The sequence below is a fragment of the Dysidea avara genome, chromosome 6, assembly GCF_963678975.1.
Source record: "Dysidea avara chromosome 6, odDysAvar1.4, whole genome shotgun sequence".
In the NCBI taxonomy this organism is placed as follows: Eukaryota; Metazoa; Porifera; class Demospongiae; order Dictyoceratida; family Dysideidae; genus Dysidea; species Dysidea avara.
Window position 1 is genome coordinate 25,928,695 of NC_089277.1, and position 24,013 is coordinate 25,952,707.

General features: G+C 36.4%; 2 protein-coding genes across 2 annotated transcripts; both read left to right on the forward strand.

The window, feature by feature from the left end:
- The first annotated feature begins 4,459 nt into the window (after positions 1-4,459).
- LOC136259363 (probable outer membrane protein pmp6) lies at positions 4,460-6,019 on the forward strand. The gene has a single exon (XM_066052858.1). It carries the CDS (start codon positions 4,460-4,462, stop codon positions 6,017-6,019), a length of 1,560 nt encoding a protein of 519 aa, XP_065908930.1.
- A 77-nt stretch (positions 6,020-6,096) lies between these two features.
- On the forward strand, positions 6,097-7,188 carry LOC136259364 (probable outer membrane protein pmp6). The gene has a single exon (XM_066052859.1). It carries the CDS (start codon positions 6,097-6,099, stop codon positions 7,186-7,188), a length of 1,092 nt encoding a protein of 363 aa, XP_065908931.1.
- The last annotated feature ends 16,825 nt before the right edge of the window (positions 7,189-24,013 follow it).

The window sequence follows — 24,013 nt, forward strand, 5'->3', positions numbered from 1 at the left end:
TAACTACTTTTATTGTTGAAGTCTCTAATAGAGTGCTCCCTTCCTTTATCACACTGGTGTGATGCAACACAGGATAGGTTGTGAATTAAAACAGATAGCTATAGAATGATGCTATTACTTTCTATGATTAGCTATATAGAACTACAAAACAATAAAGTAAAAATTGATCATGAATTACTGTACAGTGTGTATTAATAGTAGAAAACCTACTGTATGTGCATAACAACAAACTGATCATGACTCACTATTATGGTGAAATATCCTAATGAAACAAGTCACACATGTTTTGAGCTTGACAACCCATATTGACCAAACTATTAAGCTTTCAATAGTTGACTTTATAATTAGAATTGGTATTCAGTAAAATTAATTCTGTTAAAATTAATTTTCTAACAATCTCATGCACAATAATAATATTAATTATTAACACAGTGAACCATAAAATTCTTTTTGAGTGTGACATTAAGGGTATATTATATTTGTTATAAAAGCCAATATTGTTTGCCTGCAGTTTAGCATAACAGCCTGAACCCATTATTTTCTTAACTGTACATGTCTTACAGCATAGTATTGTTGTATACCAACTTGTAATGTTTTGAGCTATTCACTGGTGCGAAGTTTTAAAATATATTATCACCTGAGTTTTAATTAAATCACAAGAGCAAAGCATATAATATTATTATACTGTATTTCTATAATCTATCTTACAGTTTTGTTGAGGTATCAATACAGTTGACCAACATAACTACAAGCAAGACTGATTTCAGTACTCATAATTGAAAATTGTTAGAGCTTGACCATGTAACTTATTTCCAGCAACAGTCTTAAATTACTTTACAATAGAAATATAAAATTAAATAGTCAATACACAGGGATTCTGCAGTTCAAGTGCTGACTATAAAATTATTATGTACATAGATTTGGAAAGTTAAAGTCAAAACAATAATGATATGATGAGTGGTAGATCTAGATGGGTTTCTGTGGTTTCAACAGAAACCCCAGCCATTTTCAAAATTAATTATATCAGTGGAAAGCCAGTGCATATATATTTTATATTAATTATTCATTATAAAAAGAGTGAATGTAGCTAGTCTGTGGTGACAAATATACTGTTGAAGGTAAAATCTGGCAGATGAAACTCAATGTTGAAAAATGTGTTTTCCTATAAACAATTTTCTAGAAATAAATCTATAATAATAGCATTGATAATAAAGCACTATATAAAAGAAATAGCATTCATACTTAGGTGTCATCAATGTCTTGGTCCCACCACAGTTACCATCATTACAATAAAGCAACTAAGAGTCTCAACTTTCTAAAACGAAATCTCAGTAAATGTTCTAAAGAAGTAAAGACAACAGCTTATTTAGCATCTGTACATCTATTACTAGAATATGTAAGTTGTGTTTGGGGCCCCCACCAGCATTAGCTATATTAATTTTGATAAACATCTTAGAGAAAGTCCAACGACATGCTGCAAGATGGGTCACATTAGTTTACCATTGAATGAGTAGTGTCACACACTTGCTAGACCAGCTAAACTGGAAAAGTCTACAATCGCCTAGTTTTACTATATAAAATATTACATCATGATATACCATCCATCCAACTACTCCTGTATTACTACACCTCCATGGTATATCCAACTAGCTAGGCGTTTCCATTAGTACAGATATGTCACCTGTAACCAAAACAACTGCCTGTTAACAGAGTTTCTTCCCCCACACAATTACACAGTGGAACAGCCTCCCAGATCACATTATTGAGTCAGATATTTTGGAACTATAGATAGATTTGTTGTAACTATAACCTTTCTATTCTTTTAAGGGTTTTAACCCTCCTGGTTTTACAAGCTGTAATTAACTGTCTCTTCAGTATCTAAAAGAGACCAGATTTCATCCTAACTTGATATGATCAGCTAATGCTCTTTTGCTAGTGCTTTTAATATTAAATATCAATAAGTCGACTCATTGCTTTACTATATAGTTAGTTGTATACATGAAAAGAATCAAACATGATCAGTGGTGGAGGAAGCTAATTGGGTTGACCAGAGTATAGGATCTCTGACATCATGGTCTGGGGGGTTGTGCCCCTAAGAAATTGTAAAGCCATTTTAGATGTCTCAAAGTTTACTAGAATCAAGTTATAGATGCAATTTGAAGCATTTTTTTACCATGGCCACCTCATTACACCATAAGTAATAAAACAGGCTATTTGCAGAATTATATGTATAGAGCTGTGATGTGTAGCTAGTAAGCCACTTTGTTTATACAATCACAAGTATTCTCACAACTAATACATTGTTAACAAAGCATGGTATAACAATGGGCGTTATATTTATGCACATTATACAAACTTCAGCAGTAAATAATTATGTTACTGCCAAAAAAGTATTGTTTGTTCTTTACAATACATGAATTCTATTATACAAACACTACACCATGGGTGGTACACAGGATGTTCAACATTTTGCACTGTGTATGATCCATATCCTACAAAAGTTATGTGTGAAGTTTGGTCTCAAATTAATTGATTTAAACAGTATTGCAATATCTTACTGCTTGATGTATAATGTGTGTATGTTTGTGTACAACTCTAATCTGTCCCAATTTTAGTGTCTTGTGACTCTTAGTTTATTTTAACAATTGTTATACCTTCTTTCAGCATTTAAAAAAGAATTGTTATCTTTAGTCTCACCTGTCCAGCTAGCTTCATTTTTGTTAAGACTGTATTAAATACAGACCAATTTAACTAACCTAGACATCAAGCTATTCAATTGTCAGCCATTATTATAGAGCTGACAATGACTAGGACAACACAAAGCAACTTAGTACAGAAAAAACAGATTAGTTAATGTTCTAGCACCAATGTAGAAATTACTATAATATTATTATGTGCTAGTCACTGTATGTGTTTTACATTTCATTTTGTTACTCCAAGAAGGAAGAATGGCATTGCCAATTGTTGAGAGGTTTTTAAAAAATGATTAATCAATCACCAATTTATAACTTACACTAATAAATTATTAGTAACAGTGCTATTTAAATACACTGTATAAGAGGAGGAACAATTTGTTTAGCACTTTATACTCTTCAACAACTTCTGAATGTGAATGGAACTGTCTACATAACCTATTAACACACAAATGTATTAAATAGATCCTACATAGGTCAGGTCAAATAGGTCTATACTTACTGTATACGGTATATAATAGACTTAATGGCTTAACTTGTATTTATGTACAACAGTCTGGGAAATAGAACTAGTCATCAACCTTATTTGTATAGCTTCACATCAAGTACATGTGTACTGACATCATCCACGACATCAGTGTACTACCAGAAGCCATTGTTGCATCATCTACTGTATGACATCATCACCAAAGCAGATATCTTGTACAGTGGACAATTAAGGACTGATAGCTATGTTCTGCAAGCTTATTAGAATTTAATAAGTTCTGTATACAGTACAATAAAAAATGCTCTCCAATTATAAATCCCTGGGAACCCTGCACAGCAACCACAATCAGTTGATGAAGAACGATGGCATATGAAAGGATGAGACCAACTGGCCGGTTATTTAGCGAAAGAGTTAAGCTTCGACCAATTGTAGTACACATGAATGCTTTAGTAAAGTAGACATTCTCATGCACTTGTAATAATTCCATAAAGTTTTTAACTAACTGTTGTTTGTTGGCCACATTCATGCCAGCTATTGCAGCTAAGCCATATAGCAATTTCAGGGCAGTGATATTGCTATTGGTGCATATATAGTGCTTTAAAACACAAACAGTATAGACTCAATTAACAGCTGATACAATAAGATACAGGTTTTGATTTAATGTTATAATTTAAAACTGATTAAGTACTAACTTGTTGTGATGTGAAGGAGTATCTGAAATGATTATTCCTATGGGCTATAGCTTGATAGATCAGTGGTTGCCTTTTGATTCTTTTTCTGATCACACATTATAGTATCAGTGTATTCAGTAGCTTTACTAGTGCTAGATTACCTAACACAAGTCATTTATTCATTAAGATTGTCATTATGTATTATAGTCCCATAACTCACGTAGAATAAAAAATGTCATAATAATGATTGCAATACTGTGTTTTAACCACACAATCAAAACTAGTCAAAATTGTTTACATGAGTTAATAAGAGCTGGGAACACAGAAAATAAATAGTAAGGCTTTTGTAAGGGTACAACTACAATCATAAACAAAAACAATACCATAAAACACTTCTGGTATTATCAGCTATTATGCAATGAGGTTTCAGGATTTGAGTATAAATGCAGTGTTGTGTCATATCTGATTCAATGTATCTGTGTGTAATCATGATAATAAAAAGTGTTTGTATATTAGCCCTGCTCTTAAGCAGTATTGAAGAGTTTATTATCAGTGCATCTAACAGTTTGGAGAACCAAACAGATGACAAAATTATTCCCTGTTGCATAATGGAAGATCATCAATTTCATTCAATTTTTCATGCACTCTCTAATTTTACTAGCAATACTATTATTACAGTGGTAAGTGATGCTGTGTTGTCTTCAATTGTTGTATTAGAAAATCTTGAAAGTGTTGCAATAATTGGACAAGGAAACCCCACAGTGAATTGTAATGGTGTTGGAGAGATAAAGTTTGTTTCTTGTAATAATGTCATTATTAAAGGTGTCAACTGGGAGAGGTGTGGTTCTAATGACTCATCCTATCCAGGAATGGAGTTTTACAATTCTTCAAACATTTTAATTCAAACTTGTTCATTTCATCACTCAACAATGCAAGCTGTTGTAATGTCAAAAATGTCAGGAAATGTGTACATTAATAATTGTCAGTTTACACATAACAAATACCATAATGGTCATGGAGCAACTATTTACTATACATCTGCCCCTGAACAGAGTACTCGAGTACTGTTGGTAATGAACAACTGTGATTTTACTATGAATGGACCAGCTAAAAGTGTTGTTTATATTGATTCAAACAATAGAGCGAATGATTTTGTTTCTTTACTACTACAAACTTCCACATTTACCCATAATCAAGGAATACCAATTTACATTTCACACACCAGTCTAATTCTCAATAACAGTGTGTCATTCAAGGGTAACAGAGCCACTGCTGGTGGAGGAATTTACAGCAGTAATTCTATTATCATATTTGGTGACAAGTGTAATGTGAGCTTCAGTGATAATTTAGCCAGCACTAACGGTGGAACCATCTATCAAATCTATTCAAAGATGTTCTTCACAATGAATTCAGCAGTGATGTTTGCAAACAACTCAGCAGTCAAAAATGGTGGTGCCATATTTTCTGAGGGAATGTCATTAATATCATTTGAAGATCAGTCACTCGTAACATTTAGTGGTAACAGAGCTGAGAGAGATGGAGGAGCAGTGTTTGTTGGAAAGTGTGCTATCTACATCATCGGAAACTCAACAGTGACATTCATAAGAAACGGTGCCAAAATTAAAGGAGGAGCAGTAGATATAATTGAGTCCAACATCACATTTCATGGAAGCTCAACAGTGACATTTAGTAACAATAGTGCTGAAGATGGAGGGGCTGTATCTGTAGCGCTTGATAATTCTGTCATGTCATGTGGTGAAAACTCATCGGTAACATTCACTGGTAATAGTGCAACATATAATGGAGGAGCAATACAAGCAAATGAGTCCATTATCACATTTCATGGCAGCTCAACAGTGGCATTTAATAACAATAGTGCTAGATATGGAGGAGCTGTAAAGGTATATGTCTTATCCGTTGGTTATGATAGTCCTCCTAAGTATGAAAGAATAGCAATTGGCAATCCTGGTATGTCATGTGGTGACAACTCAAAAATATCATTCAATGGGAATAGTGCAACAGTTTCAGGAGGAGCAATATATGTAGGCTATTCTATCATCACATCTCATGCTAGCTCAACAATGTCATTTGGTGACAATAGTGCTAAATATGGAGGAGCAGTATATGTATCTATTCTATCTTGTCATGTGGTGAAAACTCAACAATAGCATTTACCAACAATAGTGCCACAAGCAAGGGAGGAGCATTAGATTCAATTTTTTCTAAAATTACATTTAATGGAAGAATGATGGTGAATTTCACTGGTAATAGTGCCACAATTAGTGGAGGAGCAGTATCAGCAGTTGGGTCTAACATCACATTTCATGGCAGCTCAATAGTGACATTTAGTAACAATAGTGCTGAAGATGGAGGAGCCGTACGTGTTGAACTAAGGTTATTGTCTACAAGAGGTTATCCTGTCATGTCATATGATGAAAACTCGACAGTAACTTTCACAGGTAATAGCGCCACAAATGATGGAGGAGCATTATCGTCAGTACATAGTCACATTGACTTTAAAGGTAACTCAACAGTGATGTTTTATAATAACAGTGCACAAGAAGGCGGAGCAGTGTATATCGGATCTCATTATTCTTACGATCCTTTTGAAGTAATATTTCAAGGCATTACCAATGTAACATTTATTCGTAACACAGCCACAGTTGGTGGAGCTTTATATTTATATTATTGTGACATCGTAATTAAAGGAAATGCTGTTGCTGACTTTTACAATAATAAAGCTTTACTGAATGGAGGTGCCTCATCACTTGTTAACTCTTATATCTGGTTTACAGGAGGATCCACAGTATATTTTAACAACAACATAGCTGCACAGGATGGTGGAGCTATATCTTCTGTTATCAATGCTAAGATAGCAGCTGATGAAACTTGTTCTGTCACTTTCACACGCAATACAGCTTTACAACAAGGTGGAGCTTTATATTTATTTTACAGAAGTGCCATGGTATTTGGTGGCAGCTCTAATATAACTTACAGTAATAATACAGCCTTACAACAAGGAGGAGCTGTATATTTTGCACTTCAATCACAAGTCAGATTTAAAGGAAATTCTGTCACTGTATTTCAACATAATAGTGTTATATTAAGTGGGGGAGCTCTGTATAGCTTTAGTAACGATCCTATCTACTTTGAAGAAAATTGTACTGTGTCCTTTTACAGGAATATGGTCAGACGAGATGGTGGAGCAGCCTATTCTGTTAACACTACTTTATATTTTAGTGGAAGTTCTTCTGTTTTCTTTACTAGCAATGCAGCCATGCAACAAGGTGGAGCCATATGTTTATTTTATAAAGCTGCTGCAATGTTTTCAAGATAATTCCAATGTGAATTTCACTCACAATACGGCTATACACCATGGTGGAGCTGTATATGCGCATGACAATGCTAGTATCAGCTTTGTAGGAAACAGTAAAGTTGTTTTTCATTACAACATGGCAGAAAGTGGTGGTGGAGCATTATATTCTAATGACCATTGTAACATTATACTAAGACAATACTCTGAAGTGATGTTTGTTAAAAATAGTGCTATGCAGTATGGCGGAGCAATGTATTGTGATCATCACTCTGATGTTACACTAGAAGGAAACATTCCAGTGACATTTACAGGTAATACTGCTGAACATGGTGGAGCTGTTTGCGTTTCACAATCCATTATAAAGTTTGCAAATAATTCTGTTGTAATGTTTAACAATAACAGAGCAATAGGGAATGGAGGAGGTATGCATTTTAGTGATAACTTTACCGCAATATTTGATCATGTTTCTTCTATTTCGTTGTTAAACAATATTGCTAATCGATATGGTGGGGCTATATATAGTGAACTAAGAGATGATGTATACAGTAAGATGTTATTAAACACTACAAGTATTAACTTTACCAGCAATACAGCACTAATAGGTGACTCTGTTTACCTGGATATACCAACATCTTGTGATGATGATTGTTTGCATAGAAGTATTGTTGGTGTTAACAATGAGACTTTAGATCATGGCCAACTTTCTGGGCACATTTACACTCCTCCTAGGAAATTAGTATTATATGAACCAGCTGTGTGTATCGATAATGACAATATCACTAATTGTGGAACATATTATATAAAACACATAATGCTTGGTCAAGAAATTATCATTGATGCCTGTCTACTGGATTATTATGATCAACCTGCTGTTGAAACACAATTTATAGTTGATAGTAATGATGAAGATCACACCATTTATGGATCAAATAGTACATTAATATCATGCAATGGGTTACAAGGAATTAGCATAAAAGGACCTAAAATTTCTGACATAAAAAACGTTTCAATGAACCTTACTTACCATCATGGCAGCCAATCTGATGTTAAAACAATTTCCATAGAATTAATAACTGAACTATCACCATGTCACCCTGGTTTCTATTATAACAATGACACAACACAAAGGTGTGTATGCTATGATGATAATGATATAATAACTTGTTCTGATAGTTCATCATTTATCAGGAGAAGCTATTGGTTTGGAGTAGTTGATGATAGATCAACAGTGACAGTTTGTCCCAACAATTACTGTAACTTTACTTGTTGTGAAGACACTAAAGGATTTTATCAACTCTCTCCAGCAAGAATGAATCAGTGTAGTTCACACAGATCTGGTACTGCTTGTGGTAGTTGTGAAGAAGGCTATACCCTCTCGTTTGATTCTGTAGAATGTGTAAGTGTTTTTACAAGTGTACCACAGGACAGACAGTGTTGGTAGTCACATTATCAATGATATACTGGATAGTCATAGTTATATTAGTGTTTATTATGACATACTATCATGTTGGGATTGGTTATTTGTATGCTATTACATACTATACAGTATACTGAATATTTTACTGCACCAAAATTTATATTCCGAAGGATTGCTTAAAACTGTTGCTACTATGTCCAGTCTTGTAAAAATCACTCCACAATTTTTAGGTCAAATTTGTTTAGTACAGAATATGAGTGGAATTGACCAACAGTTCATTCATTATGCACACCCACTAGCTGTCTCCATCATCATAGCAATAGTCTGTCAATCTGCAAGAATATCTCACAAGTTTTCATCATTTATTAGTAGAGGGATCATTCGGACTGTCTGTTACCTCTTTCTCTTATCATATACTTCTGTAGCCACAACTTCATTATTGTTATTGAGATCACTGACATTTCATAATGTGGATAAGGTTTACACTTACCTGTCACCTGACATAGAATACTGTCATGGTCGTCATCTACCTTATTTTATTGTAGCAGTGTTATGTACACTAGTGATTGTGATTGGTCTACCACTTGTACTCCTTCTAGAACCATTCCTTAACAAGAAGATCAACTTTACTAGAATGAAGCCATTACTGGATCAGTTTCAAGGATGTTACAAAGACAAGTATCGTTGCTTTGCTGCTTATTATATGATTTGTCGACTTGTTATTATTGTGATAATCATTGCAAATTCATCCAACAATTATCTCTCCCAGTTTTTACTAATCTGCACAAGTGTGGTACTGGCTGTTATAGTGATAATATTAAAACCTTATAAGCACAAAATACTGAACATTTTTGATGGGTTGATTTTACGATTTGTGATACTGGCTACATTGATACCACTTACTGACAATGTTAGCCAACAATTATCAAAAGCTACTATTATTATTGTAATGTTCTTTCCATTGATCTTCTTCATTGCTCTGGAACTGATAGTACACAAAGACACTATAAAGATTATTACTACAAAGATCACTGCACATTTTAAGACCAAACCAGCTGCTACCACTAAAGATAACAATGAGGTACCAAGTGGTGATATTGGTATTGTTGTTGATGATAATATGAGGAAGAATGCCATCATCTGTGAAATGTGAGTATACACTGGTTGTCAAGGATACTAACTGATAATATGTTAGTTAAACATTTTAACAAATTGTCAGCAGGTGTAAAGAATAAAGTTGTACACTTTATTGGCACGATGGAAAATACCATGAATGATTTTATATAGTTTTTTGATCAAGTTAGGTTAGCTTATGCATTCAGATTTTATGATCGCCTAAACCTTCTTCATTAACTCTTACTCTATTTTTAATTTCAAACCTTTACTGCTATATTCAAGGCTAGAGTGACCACTCTCTTTTACTGACTGCTCTATAATTGTAAAATTAGATTATTTTGTTCTAATATGGTTATTGTTTGGTTGCTTCACTGATGGTCATGTCACCATCAAGTGTTCTATTTACTTTGTCTCTGAATAACTTTGAATTACATCAAGAGGTACTATATGTACGTACCTCCTCAATTGTTAAATTCTGACTGCAAGAAAAAACTTGCAGTATTGTTAATAGTAAACACTACTTATTTTTAAAGCACAAAATTAGCTATGCTACTATCAAGAGTTAATATTAACTCTTGCTACTATATTATATTGCTATTGGAATTCTATGAGCATCAAAGTAATTTCATAATTATATTGCAGCGTATATTATGCTGTTGTTTGTATGTAGCAGCTCCTCTGACACAAGTGATGATGCCATTCACTACCGGGAGTCATTCATGGAGGTGATGGATCAGATAGAAGACTGATGTATACAGTGAGATCAACGACAGTAACGATCACATAATCATGCATACACACTTGCCTTTAGCATTTTAGCAAAACTACATTGTACACATTGTAATGAACAACTGGAGTGTATAATGATATTGTAATAGAGTGTGCCAAATGGATGTTATATAAGACACATGTAAGGTTTCACAATTTTAGGATTTATGGTAGATGACAGGAGGACTAAAGCATGTGCACATGAAGCTGCTAGGGAGTCAGAGAAACAAAACGCTACAAAGACTGCTGACTGTAAATTGTTAAATTTTTGCTACAATATCGTTATATATATAATATAAACCAAAGAATAAAAAATTGGCTAACTTGACTTTTTCAAGTGATAGAGGTAGAGGAACTTGTCCATGGTTTAATAATATAATAATTATATTATGCCATTTTGGTATTTCAGTATTTTTGAAAGGATCTTATTGCAGACAGTTGCAACCAACAATTCTTCTAAAGGGTTTTTTAAAAGCAGCTTTGGTTTTCTCAATTCGTCTGCTTATCTGCATCCTTTTCATCAAGTCATTTGGCAGCCAATGAAAGCATAGATTGACAGACTTTAGCAATAATAATTTAGTACTCATTATCTTACAACGCCAGTTGCAGAAAACTATTCATCTCTACAGCATGTTGAAGACAATAGCTACCTTGGTCTACATTCCTATCAAACCACAGACAAACAGTAGTTCATTGAACTTTTATTTCAGGGTTTCGTTTCTGTTCATGAAAACTTGACAACTTTTTTTAATTTTCTCACTCGTACCTTTTCATGATAATATTATTTTCATGTATCAGACGTTGACTGTCACAGTATTAATCTGTACACTTATCAACATGATTCACATCTGAGGTGAGGTGCTCATTGTCTGGCTACCATACAAAGTTTATTCCTTATTTTGCTTGTCTGTTACAGTACGCTGAAGGGACATGGTGTTGAGCTATACATACTACAGTACAAACAGTCAAAGATGGTATACCACTTCCCCAGAGTTGTTGCAGTTATTGTCAGTTGTAGGTTTGAATCATAATAATATTATTTTGTTGTTTTATGTATGCACAACTTTTGTGCATAGTTTTTATAACTTACAATTTTGCTCATAAAAATTCTTAGTATCCTGGACTGGTATTGCTTCAAAGCATATGGAGCTGTCAGCAAATGTACATTGCAATAGCACATTTAATAGGTACATGGAATGGCCAATTGGATGCATACTAAGTATTTGTCTGTGTGGTTATTCTGTGTGTTCTATTAGATCAAGTACCTTCCTTTATAACTTCAATTTTTCATAACGATGTTAACCACCTGACTGCCAGACAGTGGACACCTGCAGCTGTGCATTAGGTTAATACTTTAGTTTTCAGTATAGCTACAGTGAATTATCAATCTATCAGCTGAAAGAAAGGGTGCATCCCCCAAAGGCCAAGGTAAAAAAAAGTGAAACTAAATGTGCCAAGAAATGGCTGCAATAAAGTCAATACTAATCAAACTCTATAATCAAAAGAAAAAAATGCAGTAATCATTAAAATGGCTGGTATTGACAGTCATGTGGTAGCTGAGCTCCCTACATGGTGACTTGCGACTTAGCTAAAATTTCTACAGGTTGACTTGTTGAACTCTTGTAGCTGAGCTCCCTACAGGGTGACTTGTTATATATGTCTTTACAAGGTGATCATTATCCGTAGCTGAAGGGTGCATATAGCTGAACTATATAGAGGCTATTGGAGGGTTATGTGTTTGTAGCTGAACTCTCTATAGGGTAACTTGTACTGTAGCTGAACTCTCTGCATGGTTACTTGTCACCTGAACTCCCTACATGGTTACTTGTAAAGTAGCTGAACATTTTTCAGGTTTATAGCTGAACTCTCACAGGTGATGATCTGTGACTTGTTACATTGCTGAATGCTCTAGAGAGTGAGCTGTTAAGTACAGCACATAGCTGAAGTTTGTAAGTAAATAATGATGGTAAATTTTTGTAGAACTCTTTAATAGGGGTTTATTACACAGCTGAATGCTCTAATAGGGTGATTGCACTATTAGAGTACCTCAATTGTGGAAACCAAACAATGGTCTGCACTCAGCAGCATCATCTATACCGCTTCCTGTTTGTAGTTAAAATGGTGATACAGTGCACCCCTCTTTATGGAAATTTTGAACCCAGAATTTTTGGCCACTTCCTGCTGTAATATAGAGGCAATCTTCTTTCAGAGGTAAAAAATAATTAACTGTCATAATTTTTGTCCCTATAATGGAAGTTTTTTCTATTTTGTCCTTAATTTGGGGGAGTTTGTTAAGAGAGTTCCACTGTAACTTATAATCTAATCAAAAACAGCCAAGCTGTAATAAAAAAAGGTGTGGCCCCCAAAAAGGCCATGGTAAAAAAATGATGTGAAATCCAAGGTGGCGGCCAAGAAATGGCTGTGATGGTAGGTTAATGGTAAAAATGTTAATAACGGCAATTCAGGTGAATTTGGTGCCAAGACCAAGTGGCACAAAATTCACCTGAATTGTTGTTATTAAAATTTTTACCATTAACCTACCATCACAGCCATTTCTTGGCCACCACCTTGGATTTCACATCTTTTTTTACCATGGCCTTTTTGGGGGCCGCACTTTTTTTTACAGCTTGGCTGTTTTTGATTAGATATCACTTATTTTTGTATTTGCATACTGCAAAGCCGGCCTATGGCTGGCTTTGGGGCTTTTTTAACCCATGCGTTTTTTTATTTACCACAGGAAGAAGAAAAGAACTTATAGAAGATTTTTAATACTTCAATTATTTTTTATTTTATTAGTAATTATACGAATTATATACATATATTTATTGCATGCCCATTATTCCCCCACAGGATATTTTTTAGTAGCTGATCTCTCTACTGGGTGACGTAAAATATAGCTGAACTATATACAGGATGGTTTCTTTGTAGTTGAACTCTCTACAAGGTGACCTCTTCTAGCTGATTTCTCTACAGGGTGATTTGTTTCTAGCTGAACTCTCTACAGGTTATTTGTTTGCAGCTAAACTCTCTATATCCATGGTGGTTTCTTTGTAGCTGAACTCTCTACAAGATGGTTTCTTTGTAGCTGAACTCTCTACAAGGTGACTTCTTCTAGCTGAACTCTCTACAGGGTGATTTCTTTGTAGCTGAACTCTCTACAAGATGGTTTCTTTGTAGCTGAACTCTCTACAAGGTGACTTCTTCTAGCTGAACTCTCTACAGGGTGATTTCTTTGTAGCTGAACTCTCTACATGATGGTTTCTTTGTAGCTGAACTCTCTACAAGGTGACGTCTGTTAGCTGATCTCTCTACAGGGTGATTTGTTTGCAGCTGAACTCTTTAGGTGGTGATTTCTTTGTAGCTGAACTCTCTCCAAGGTGACCTCTTCTAGTTGATCTCTCTACAGGGTGATTTGTTTCTAGCTGAACTCTCTACAGGTTATTTGTTTGCAGCTAAACTCTCTACATCCATGGTGGTTTCTTTGTAGCTGAACTCTCTACAAGATGGTTTCTTTGTAGCTGAATTCTCTACAAGGTGACTTCTTCTAGCTGAACTCTCTACAGGGTGATTTCTTTGTAGCTGAACTCTCTACATGATGGTTTCTTTGTAGCTGAACTCTCTACAAGGTGATGTCTTTTAGCTGATCCCTCTACAGGGTGATTTGTTTGCAGCTGAACTCTTTAGGTGGTGATTTCTTTGTAGCTGAACTCTCTCCAAGGTGACCTCTTCTAGTTGATCTCTCTACAGGGTGATTTGTTTCTAGCTGAACTCTCTACAGGTGATTTAGCTAAACTCTCTACATGGTGCTTTCTTTGTAGCTGAACTCTCTACAAGGTAACTTCTTCTAGCTGATCCCTCTACAGGGCGATTTGTTTGTTGTTGAATTCTCTACATGGTATTTTGTTTGAGGCTGAACTCTCTACATGGCAGTTTCTTTGTAGCTAAACTCTCTACAAGGTGACTTTTTCTAGCTGAACTCTATACAGAGTGATTTGTTTCCAGCTGAACTCTCTACATGATGGTTTCTTTGTAGCTGAACTCTCTATAGGGTGACCTCTTCTATCTGAACTCTTTACATTGTGTCTAGTTTCTAGCTGATCTCTCTACAGGGTGATTTGTTTGCAGCTGAAATCTCTGCAGGGTGATTTGCTTGTAGCTGAACTCCTTACATTGTGTCTAGTTTCTAGCTGATCTCCACAGGGTGATTTGTTTGTAGCTGATCTCTCTACAAGTTGATTTGTGTGTAGCTGATCTCTCTGCAGGTTGATTTGTTTGTAACTGATTTCTCTACAGGGCAATTTGTTTGTAGCTGAACTCACTATAAGGTGATCTGATCTCTCTGCAGGTTGATTTGTTTGTAGCTGAACTCTCTAAAGGGTGATTTGCTTGTAGCTGAACTCCTTACATTGTGTCTAGTTTCTAGCTGATCTCTCTACAGGGTGATTTCTTTGTAGCTGATCTCTCTGCAGGTTGATTTGTTTGTAGCTGAAGTCTCTACAGGGTGATTTGTTTCTAGCTGATCTCTCTACAGGGTGATTTTTTGTAGCTGATCTCTCTGCAAGTTGATTTGTTTGTAGTCGATCTCTCTACAGGGTAATCTGTTTGTAGCTGAACTGTCTATAAGGTGATTTGTTTGTAGCTGATCTCTCTGCAGGTTGATTTGTTTTAGCTGAACTCTCTACAGGGTGATTTGTTTGTAGCTGATCTCTCTGCAGGTTGATTTGTTTTAGCTGAACTCTCTACAGGGTGATTTGTTTGTAGCTGATCTCTCTGCAGGTTGATTTGTTTTAGCTGAACTCTCTACAGGGTGATTTGTTTCTAGCTGATCTCTCTACAGGGTGATTTTTTGTAGCTGACTTCTCTTCATGGTGATTTGTTTCTAGCTGATCGCTCTACAGGTTGATTTGTTTGTAGCTGAAATCTCAACAGAGTGTATTGCTTGTAGCTGAACTCCTTACATTGTGTCTAGTTTCTAGATGATCTCTCTACAGGGTGATTTGTTTGTAGTTAATCTCTCTGCACATTGATTTGTTTGTAGCTGAACTCTCTACAGGGTGATTTGTTTCTAGCTTATCTCTCTACAGGTTGATTTGTGTGTAACTGATCTCTCTACAAGCTGATTTGTTTGTAGCTGATCTCTCTGCAGGTTGATTTGTTTCTAGCTGATCTCTCTACAAGTTGATTTGTTTGTTGCTGATCACTCTAAAGATTGATTTGTTTGTAGCTGAACTTTCTGCAAAGTGTTTTGTTTGTAGCTGATCACTCTACAGGATAATCTGTTTGTAGCTGAACTCTCTGCACAGTGACTTGTGTGTAGCTGAATTCTCTAGAGAGTGATTTAATTGTAGGTGAACTCTCTACAGGGTGCATGACTTGTTTATAGTTGAACTCTCTTCAGTGTGACTTGTAATGTTCTGAATCTCTACAGTGATATAATTGTAGCTTAACTCTCCACAGGGTGACTTGCTTCTTGCTGAACTGTCTATAAGATTAACTGTTTGCAGCTGAAGTCCCTACAGAATAACTTGTAATGTAATAGAATTCTATAATGGAGTAAATAAATTAGCTGAATGCTCTATTAGGGTGACTGTTCTATTAGAGTATCTCGATCTCGCATTCTCGCATTTGCTACACGGAGTTGGCTTTCGAATCATAACTCAGTGGTTTGTAATCCAATTCTTCTATACTACTGCAAGGACTTTCTATGAAGATTATTCCAGCTATACACCGATTTTCAGCCCATTGCTCTTAGCGGTTTGCCTAGTAGGCGTGAAAACTAATACTTTTTTATTACTAAAAATCGATCGCGTAATTGTGACACAGGTTGGATTTTGTGTCATATCTCCATGGTCTTTATCTCGATTCCTTTCAAACCACCAAAAGGCACTCCTGCGATGGTTACTCCATCTACATGGCAATTTTCAACTCATTCCATGAAGCGGTTTACCCTGTAGGCGTGACAACAAATCGATCTTGTTTTACGCGAATAATCGGTAATAACTCCTGAACCATTCATCGGATTTGCACCAAAGTTGAAGTTAGGATTCGCCGTTGGACTCCCTTTCTGTGTGCCAAATTTCAAAGCGATCGGAGTACGCGTTTGGGTTTTATAGTAATTTTTGCAAGTGTGCGAAAAGACGAAGAAGAAAAAAAATACGAAGAAAAAAAAACTAAGAAAAAAAAACGAAACTTTGGCCACTCATATCTCGGAAATGGCTTGAGTGATTTCCTTCAAATTTGGAATGTAGACTCCCCTAGCTGGCGGGAAACTCTGCAGCAAATGTGGTTTCAATCGGATAAGCTATCACCGAGATACAAAAGTGTGAAAATGACGTTTTCTTTCTTCCTGTCAATATACTCACGGTGTGGCTCGCCGGCTTCTTGGGCCGCACGACACACTATCGTGTGTCTTGATCTAATCCAAAACAGCCAAGCTTTAAAAAAAGTGTGTGGCCCTCAAAAAGGCTATGATGAAAAAAGATGTGAAATCCAAGGTGGCGGCCAAGAAATGGCTGTGATGGTAGGTTAATGGCAAAAATTTTAATTACGACAATTCAGGTGAATTTGCGTTGCCTCCTCCACTAGGATTCAGCACCAAATTCACCTGAATTGTCGTAATTAAAATTTTTGCCATTAACCTACCATCACAGCCATTTCTTGACCGCCACCTTGGATTTCACATCTTAATATTTTCACCATAGCCTTTTTGAGGGCCGCACATTTTTTTTACAGCTTGGCTGTTTTGGATTAGATTTCACTTCTTTTTGTATTTGTATACCCCAAAAGGGGCTTTTTAAAGCTATCGTTTTTTCTTTACCACAGGAAGAAGAAAAGATGAAGCAGATGTTAAATACTTTAAATATTTCTGAATTATCAGTAAATGTACAAGTTATATATATCTAATCAAAAACAGCCAAGCTGTAAAAAAAGGTGCAGCCCCCAAAAAGGCCATGGTGAAAAAAGATGTGAAATCCAAGGTGGCGGCCAAGAAATGGCTGTGATGGTAGGTTAATGGTTACATTTTAATAACGACAATTCAGATGAATTTTGTGCCACTTGTACAATCTTGGCACCAAATTCACCTGAATTGTCATTATTAAAATTTAACCATTAACCTACCATCACAGCCATTTCTTGGCCGCCACCTTGGATTTCACATCTTTTTTCACTATGGCCTTTTGGGGGCCCGCACCTTTTTTTACAGCTTGGCTGTTTTTGATTAGATATCACTTCTTTTTGTATTTGTACACTGCAAAGCCGGCCTATGGCTAGCTTTAAGGCTTTTTTAACCCATGTGTTTTTTTCTTTTCCACAGGAAGAAGAAAAGAACTTAAAAGAAGATTTGTAATACTTCAAATATTTTTGATTTTATTAGTAATTATACAAATTATATACATATATTTATTACATGCCCATTATTCCTCACAGGATATTTTTTTGCAGCTGATCTCTCTACTGGGTGACTTGAAATGTAGCTGAACTATATACAGGATGGTTTCTTTATAGCTGAACTCTCTACAAGGTGACCTCTTCTAGCTGGTCTCTCTACAGGGTGATTTGTTTGCAGCTAAACTCTCTACATGGTGGTTTCTTTGTAGCTGAACTCTCTACATGATGGTTTCTTTGTAGCTGAACTCTCTATAAGGTGACTTCGTCTAGCTAAACTCTCTACAGGGCAATTTTTTTTGTAGCTGAACTCTCTACAGGTGATTTGTTTGCAGCTAAACTCTCTACATGGTGGTTTCTTTGTAGCTGAACTGCCTACATGATGGTTTCTCTGTAGCTGAACTCTCTACAAGGTAACTTCTTCTCTACAGGGTGATTTGTTGTAGTTGAATTCTCTACAAGGTGGTTTTTGTGAGGCTGAACTCTCTACATGGCGGTTTCTTTGTAGCTGAACTCTCTACAGAGTGATTTGTTTGCAGCTGAACTCTCTACATGATGGTTTCTTTGTAACTGAACACTCTACAAGGTGACTTTATCTAGCTGATTTTTCTACAGGGTGAATTGTTTGTGGCTGAACTATCTACAAGGTAACTTCTTCTAGCTGATCTCTCTACAGGGTGATTTGTTTGTAACTGAACTCTCTACATGATGGTTTCTTTGTAGCTGAACTCTCTACAAGGTGACTTCTTCTAGCTGATCCCTCTACAGGGGAATTTGTTTCTAGCTGAACTCTCTACAGGTGATTTTTTGCAGCTAAACACTCTACATGGTGGTTTCTTTGTAGCTGAACTCTGTACATGATGGTTTCTTTGTAGCTGAACTCTTTACAAGGTGACTTCTTCTAGCTGATCTTTCTACTGGGTGATTTGTTTGCAGCTGAACTCTCTACATGGTGGTTTCTTTGTTGCTGAACTCTCTACAAGGTGAATTCTTTTACCTGATGTCTCTACAGGGTAATTTGTTTGTAACTGAACTCTGTACAAGGTGCGTTTTTGTGGGTGATCTCACTGCAGGTTGATTTGTTTGTAGCTGAACTCACTAAAGGGTGATTTGCTTGTAGCTGAACTCCTTGCATTGTGTCTAGTTTCTAGCTGGCCTCTCTATAGGGTGATTTGTTTGTAGCTGATCTCTCTACAAGTTGATTTGAGCGTAGCTGATCTCTCTGCAGGTTGATTAATTTGTAGCTGATCTCTCTACAGTGTAATTTGTTTGTAGCTGAACTCTCTATAAGGTGATTTGTTTGTAGCTGATCTCTCTGCAGGTTGATTTGTTTCAGCTGAACTCTCTACAGGGTGATTTACTTGTAGCTGAACTCCTTACATTGTGTCTAGTTTCTAGCTGATCTCTCTACATTAGGGCTGGGCGGTTTCTCGGTATTATAGTAATACCGCGGTATTGCAATGAAACGATATCTGTATCGCGTAGATTTCGGTGAAACGATAATATCACGATATCGATATTAATACGATTTTTAGTGTTTGTGACAGCTTATTAAGCCCTTAAGGTTGTTATAATGCACCTCAAATAATCACGTGATACTACTGCAAACAAGGACCTAGTACTAGCTAGTCATTTTTTTTACAAAGATCGAGATACTCTAATAGAACAGTCAGCTAGGTTCGAGATACCCTAATAAAGCAGTCAGCTACTCTAATATAGCAGTCATCTTTAATAACTGCGATAAATAGTAATATCGTGATATATTTCTGCACGATATATCGTGAAGCGAAACTCCAATACCGCCCAGCCCTACTCTACAGGGTGATTTGTTTGTAGCTGATCTCTCTACAAGTTGATTTGTGTGTAGCTGATCTTTCTACAGGTTGATTTGTTTGTAGCCGATCTCTCTACAAGGTAATTTGTTTGTAGCTGAACGCTGTACAAGGTGCTTTTTTGTAGGTGATCTCATTGCAGGTTGTTTTGTTTGTAGCTGAACTCACTAAAGGGTGATTTGCTTGTAGCTGAACTGCTTACATTGTGTCTAGTTTCTAGCTGATCTCTCTACAGGGTGATTTGTTGTACCTAATCTCTCTACAAGTTGATTTGAGTGTAGCTGATCTCTCTGCAGGTTGATTAATTTGTAGCCGATCTCTCTACAGGGTAATTTGTTTGTAGCTGAACTGTCTATAAGGTGATTTGTTTGTAGCTGATCTCTCTGCAGGTTGATTTGTTTTAGCTGAACTCTCTACAGGCTGATTTACTTTTAGCTGAACTCCTTACATTGTGTCTAGTTTCTAGCTGATCTCTCTACAGGTTGATTTGTTTGTAGTCGATCTCTCTACAGGGTAATTTGTTTGTAGCTGAACTCTCTATAAGGTGATTTGTTTGTTGCTGAACTCTCTACAGGGTGTTTTGCTTGTAACTGAACTCTCTGCAGGGTGATTTGTTTCTAGCTTATCTCTCTACAGGTTGATTTGTGTGTAACTGGTCTCTCTACAAACTGATTTGTTTGTAGTTGATCTCTCTGCAGGTTGATTTGTTTGTAGCTGATCTCTCTTCAAGTTGATTTGTTTGTTGCTGATCTGACCTCTCTTCAGGATGATTTGTTTCTAGCTGATTGCTCTACAGGTTGATTTGTTTGTAGATGAACTCTCTACAGGGTAATTTGTTTGTAGCTGAACTCCTTACATTGTGTCTAGTTTGTAGCTGATCTCTCTACAGGGTGATTTGTTGGTGGCTGATCTCTATACAAGTTGATTTGTGTGTAGCTGATCTCTCTGCAGGGTGATTTGTTTGTAGCCGATCTCTCTACAACACTGCTTGAAGGTTCTTAGTTTACTAATTTGTTAAGCTGCTTTACTGTAGTTGTGCCCAGTTATGCTGATAGTAAAATGTCAGTAACTTTAAGTATATGGAACATAATTGTTTTACTAAGTTTTAAACTCTCAGTAAACATCAGTGAATGCAGGTTTACTGAAAAGCTACTAAAATTCCAAACAATTAACTGTTCCATATACTGGGGATATACCACTCTAGTAAACTAAGAAACTTCAAGCAGTGCAAGGTAATTTGTTTGTAGCTGAACTATCTATAAGGTGATTTGTTTGTAGCTGATCTCTCTGCAGATTGATTTGTTTTAGCTGAACTCTCTACAGGGTGATTTGTTTCTAGCTTATCTCTCTACAGGTTGATTTGTGTGTAACTGATCTCTCTAAAAGCTGATTTGTTTGTAGCTGATCTCTACAAGTTGATTTGTTTGTTACTGATCGCTCTAAAGGGTGATTTGCTTGTAGCTGAACTCCTTACATTGTGTCTAGTTTCTAGCTGATCTCTCTACAAGGTGATTTGTTTGTAGCTGATCTCTCTACAACTTGATTTGTGCGTAGCTGATCTCTCTGCAGGTTGATTTGTTTTAGCTGAACTTTCTACAGGGTGATTTGCTTGTAGCTGAACTCCTTACATTGTGTCTAGTTTCTAGCTGATCTCTCTACAGGGTAATTTGTTTGTAGCTGAACTCTCTATAAGGTGATTTGTTTGTAGCTGATCTCTCTGCAGGTTGATTTGTATTAGCTGAACTCTCTACAGGGTGATTGCTTGTAGCTGAACTCCTTACATTGTGTCTAGTTTCTAGCTGATGTCTCTACAGGGTGATTTTTTTATAGCTGATCTCTCTACAAGTTGATTTGTGTGTAGCTGATCTCTCTGCAGGTTGATTTGTTTGTAGCCGATCTCTCTACAGGGTAATTTGTTTGTAGCTGAACTCTCTATAAGGTGATTTGTTTATAGCTGATCTCTCTGCAGGTTGATTTGTTTTAGCTGAACTCTCTACAGGGTGATTGCTTGTAGCTGAACTCCTTACATTGTGTCTAGTTTCTAGCTGATGTCTCTACAGGGTGATTTTTTTATAGTTGATCTCTCTACAAGTTGATTTGTGTGTAGCTGATCTCTCTGCAGGTTGATTTGTTTGTAGCCGATCTCTCTACAGGGCAATTTGTTTGTAGCTGAACTCTCTATAAGGTGATTTGTTTTAGCCGAACTCTCTACAAGGTGATTGCTTGTAGCTGAACTCCTTACATTGTGTCTAGTTTCTAGTTGATGTCTCTCCAGGGTGATTTTTTGTAGCTAAACTCTCTACAAGGTGATTTGTTTCTAGCTTATCTCTCTACAGGTAGATTTGTGTTGATTTGTTCATTGCTGATTGCTCTAAAGGTTGATTTGTTGTAGCTGAACACTCTGCAAAGTGTTTTATTTGTAGCTGATCTCTCTACAGGGTAATTTGTTTTGTTTGTAGCTGAACTCTCTCCACAGTGACTTGTGTGTAGCTGAATTCTGTGTAGCTGAATTCTCTAGAGAGTGACTTAATTGTAGCTGAATTCTCTACAGGGTGTATGACTTGTTTATAGCTGAACTTTCTTCAGTGTGACTTGTAATGTTCTTAATCTATATAGTGATATATTTGCTTAACTCTCCACATGGTGACTTGCTTCTTGCTGAACTGTCTATAAGATTAACTGTTTGCAGCTGAACACCCTACAGAATAACTTGTGATGTAATAAAATTCTATAATGGAGTAAATAAATTAGCCGAATGCTCTATTAGGGTGACTGTTCTATTAGAGTATCTCGATCTAACATTTGCTACACGGAGTTGGCTTTAGAATCATAACTCAGTGGTTTGTAATCTGATTCTTCTGTACTACTGCAAGGACTTTCTATGAAGATTATTTCAGCTATACACTGATTTTCAGCTCATTGCTCTAAGCGGTTTGCCTAGTAGGCGTGAAAACTAATCCTTTTTTATTCGTAAAAATCGATTGCGTAATTGTGACACAGGTTGGGTTTTGTGTCATATCTCCATGGTCTTTATCTCGATTCCTTTCAAACCACCAAAAAGCACTCCTACGATGGTTACTCCATCTACATAGCAATTGTCAACTCATTCCATGAAGCGGTTTACCCTGTAGGCGTGACAACAAATCGATCTTTTTTTACGCGAATAATCGGTCATAACTCCTGAACCATCCATTGGGTTTGTACCAAATTTGATGCTAGAATTCGCCGTTGGACTCCCTTTCTGTGTGCCAAATTTCATGGCGATCGGAGTACACGTTTGCTTGTTATAGCAATTTTTGCAAGTGTGCGAAAAGACGAAGAAAAAAAAGGAAGATAAAAAACGAAATTTTGGCAGCTCGTATCTCGGAAATGGCTGGAGCGATTTCCTTCCAATTTGGAATGTAGACTCCCCTGGCTGGCGGGCAACTGTGTAGCAAATTTGGTTCCAATCGGATAAGTGATCACTGAGATACAAAGGTGTGAAAAAGACGTTTTCGTTCTTTCTGTCAATATACTCACGGGTGTGGCGCGCCGGCTTGTTGGGCCGCACGAAGCACTACCGTGTGTCTTGATTACGGGTGTGGCGCGCCGGCTTGTTGGGCCGCACGACGCACTACCGTGTGTCTTGATAATACATAATTTATATATTTATTACAGAACTCTCTGCATGGTGGTTTCTTTGTAACTTAACACTCTACAAGGTGACTTCTTCTAGCTGATCTCTCTACAGGGTGATTTGCTTGTAGCTGAACTATCTACAAGGTGACTTCTTCTAGCTGATCTATCCACAGGGTGAATTGTTTGCAGCTGAACTATCTACAAGGTAATTGGTAACTATTTTTCTAGCTGATCTCTCTACAGGGTGATTTGTTTGTAGCTGAATTCTTTACAGGTAATTTGTTTGCAGCTGAGCTCTTTACAGAATGGTTTCTTTGTAGCTGAACTCTCTACAAGGTAACTTCTTCTAGCTGATCTTCTACAGGGTGATTTGTTTGCAGCTGAACTCTCTACATGGTGGTTTCTTTGTAACTGAAATCTCTACAAGGTGAATTCTTCTAGCTGATCTTTCTACAGGGTGATTTGTTTGTAGCTGAACTTTCTACAAGGAAACTTCTTCTAACTGATCTCTCTACAGGGTGAATTGTTTGCAGCTGAACTATCTACAAGGTAACTGGTAACTATTATTCTAGCTGATCTCTCTACAGGGTGATTTGTTTGTAACTGAATTCTGTACAGGTGATTTGTTTGCAGCTGAGCTCTTTACAGAATGGTTTCTTTGTAGCTGAACTCTCTACAAGGTAACTTCTTCTAGCTGATCTTTCTACTG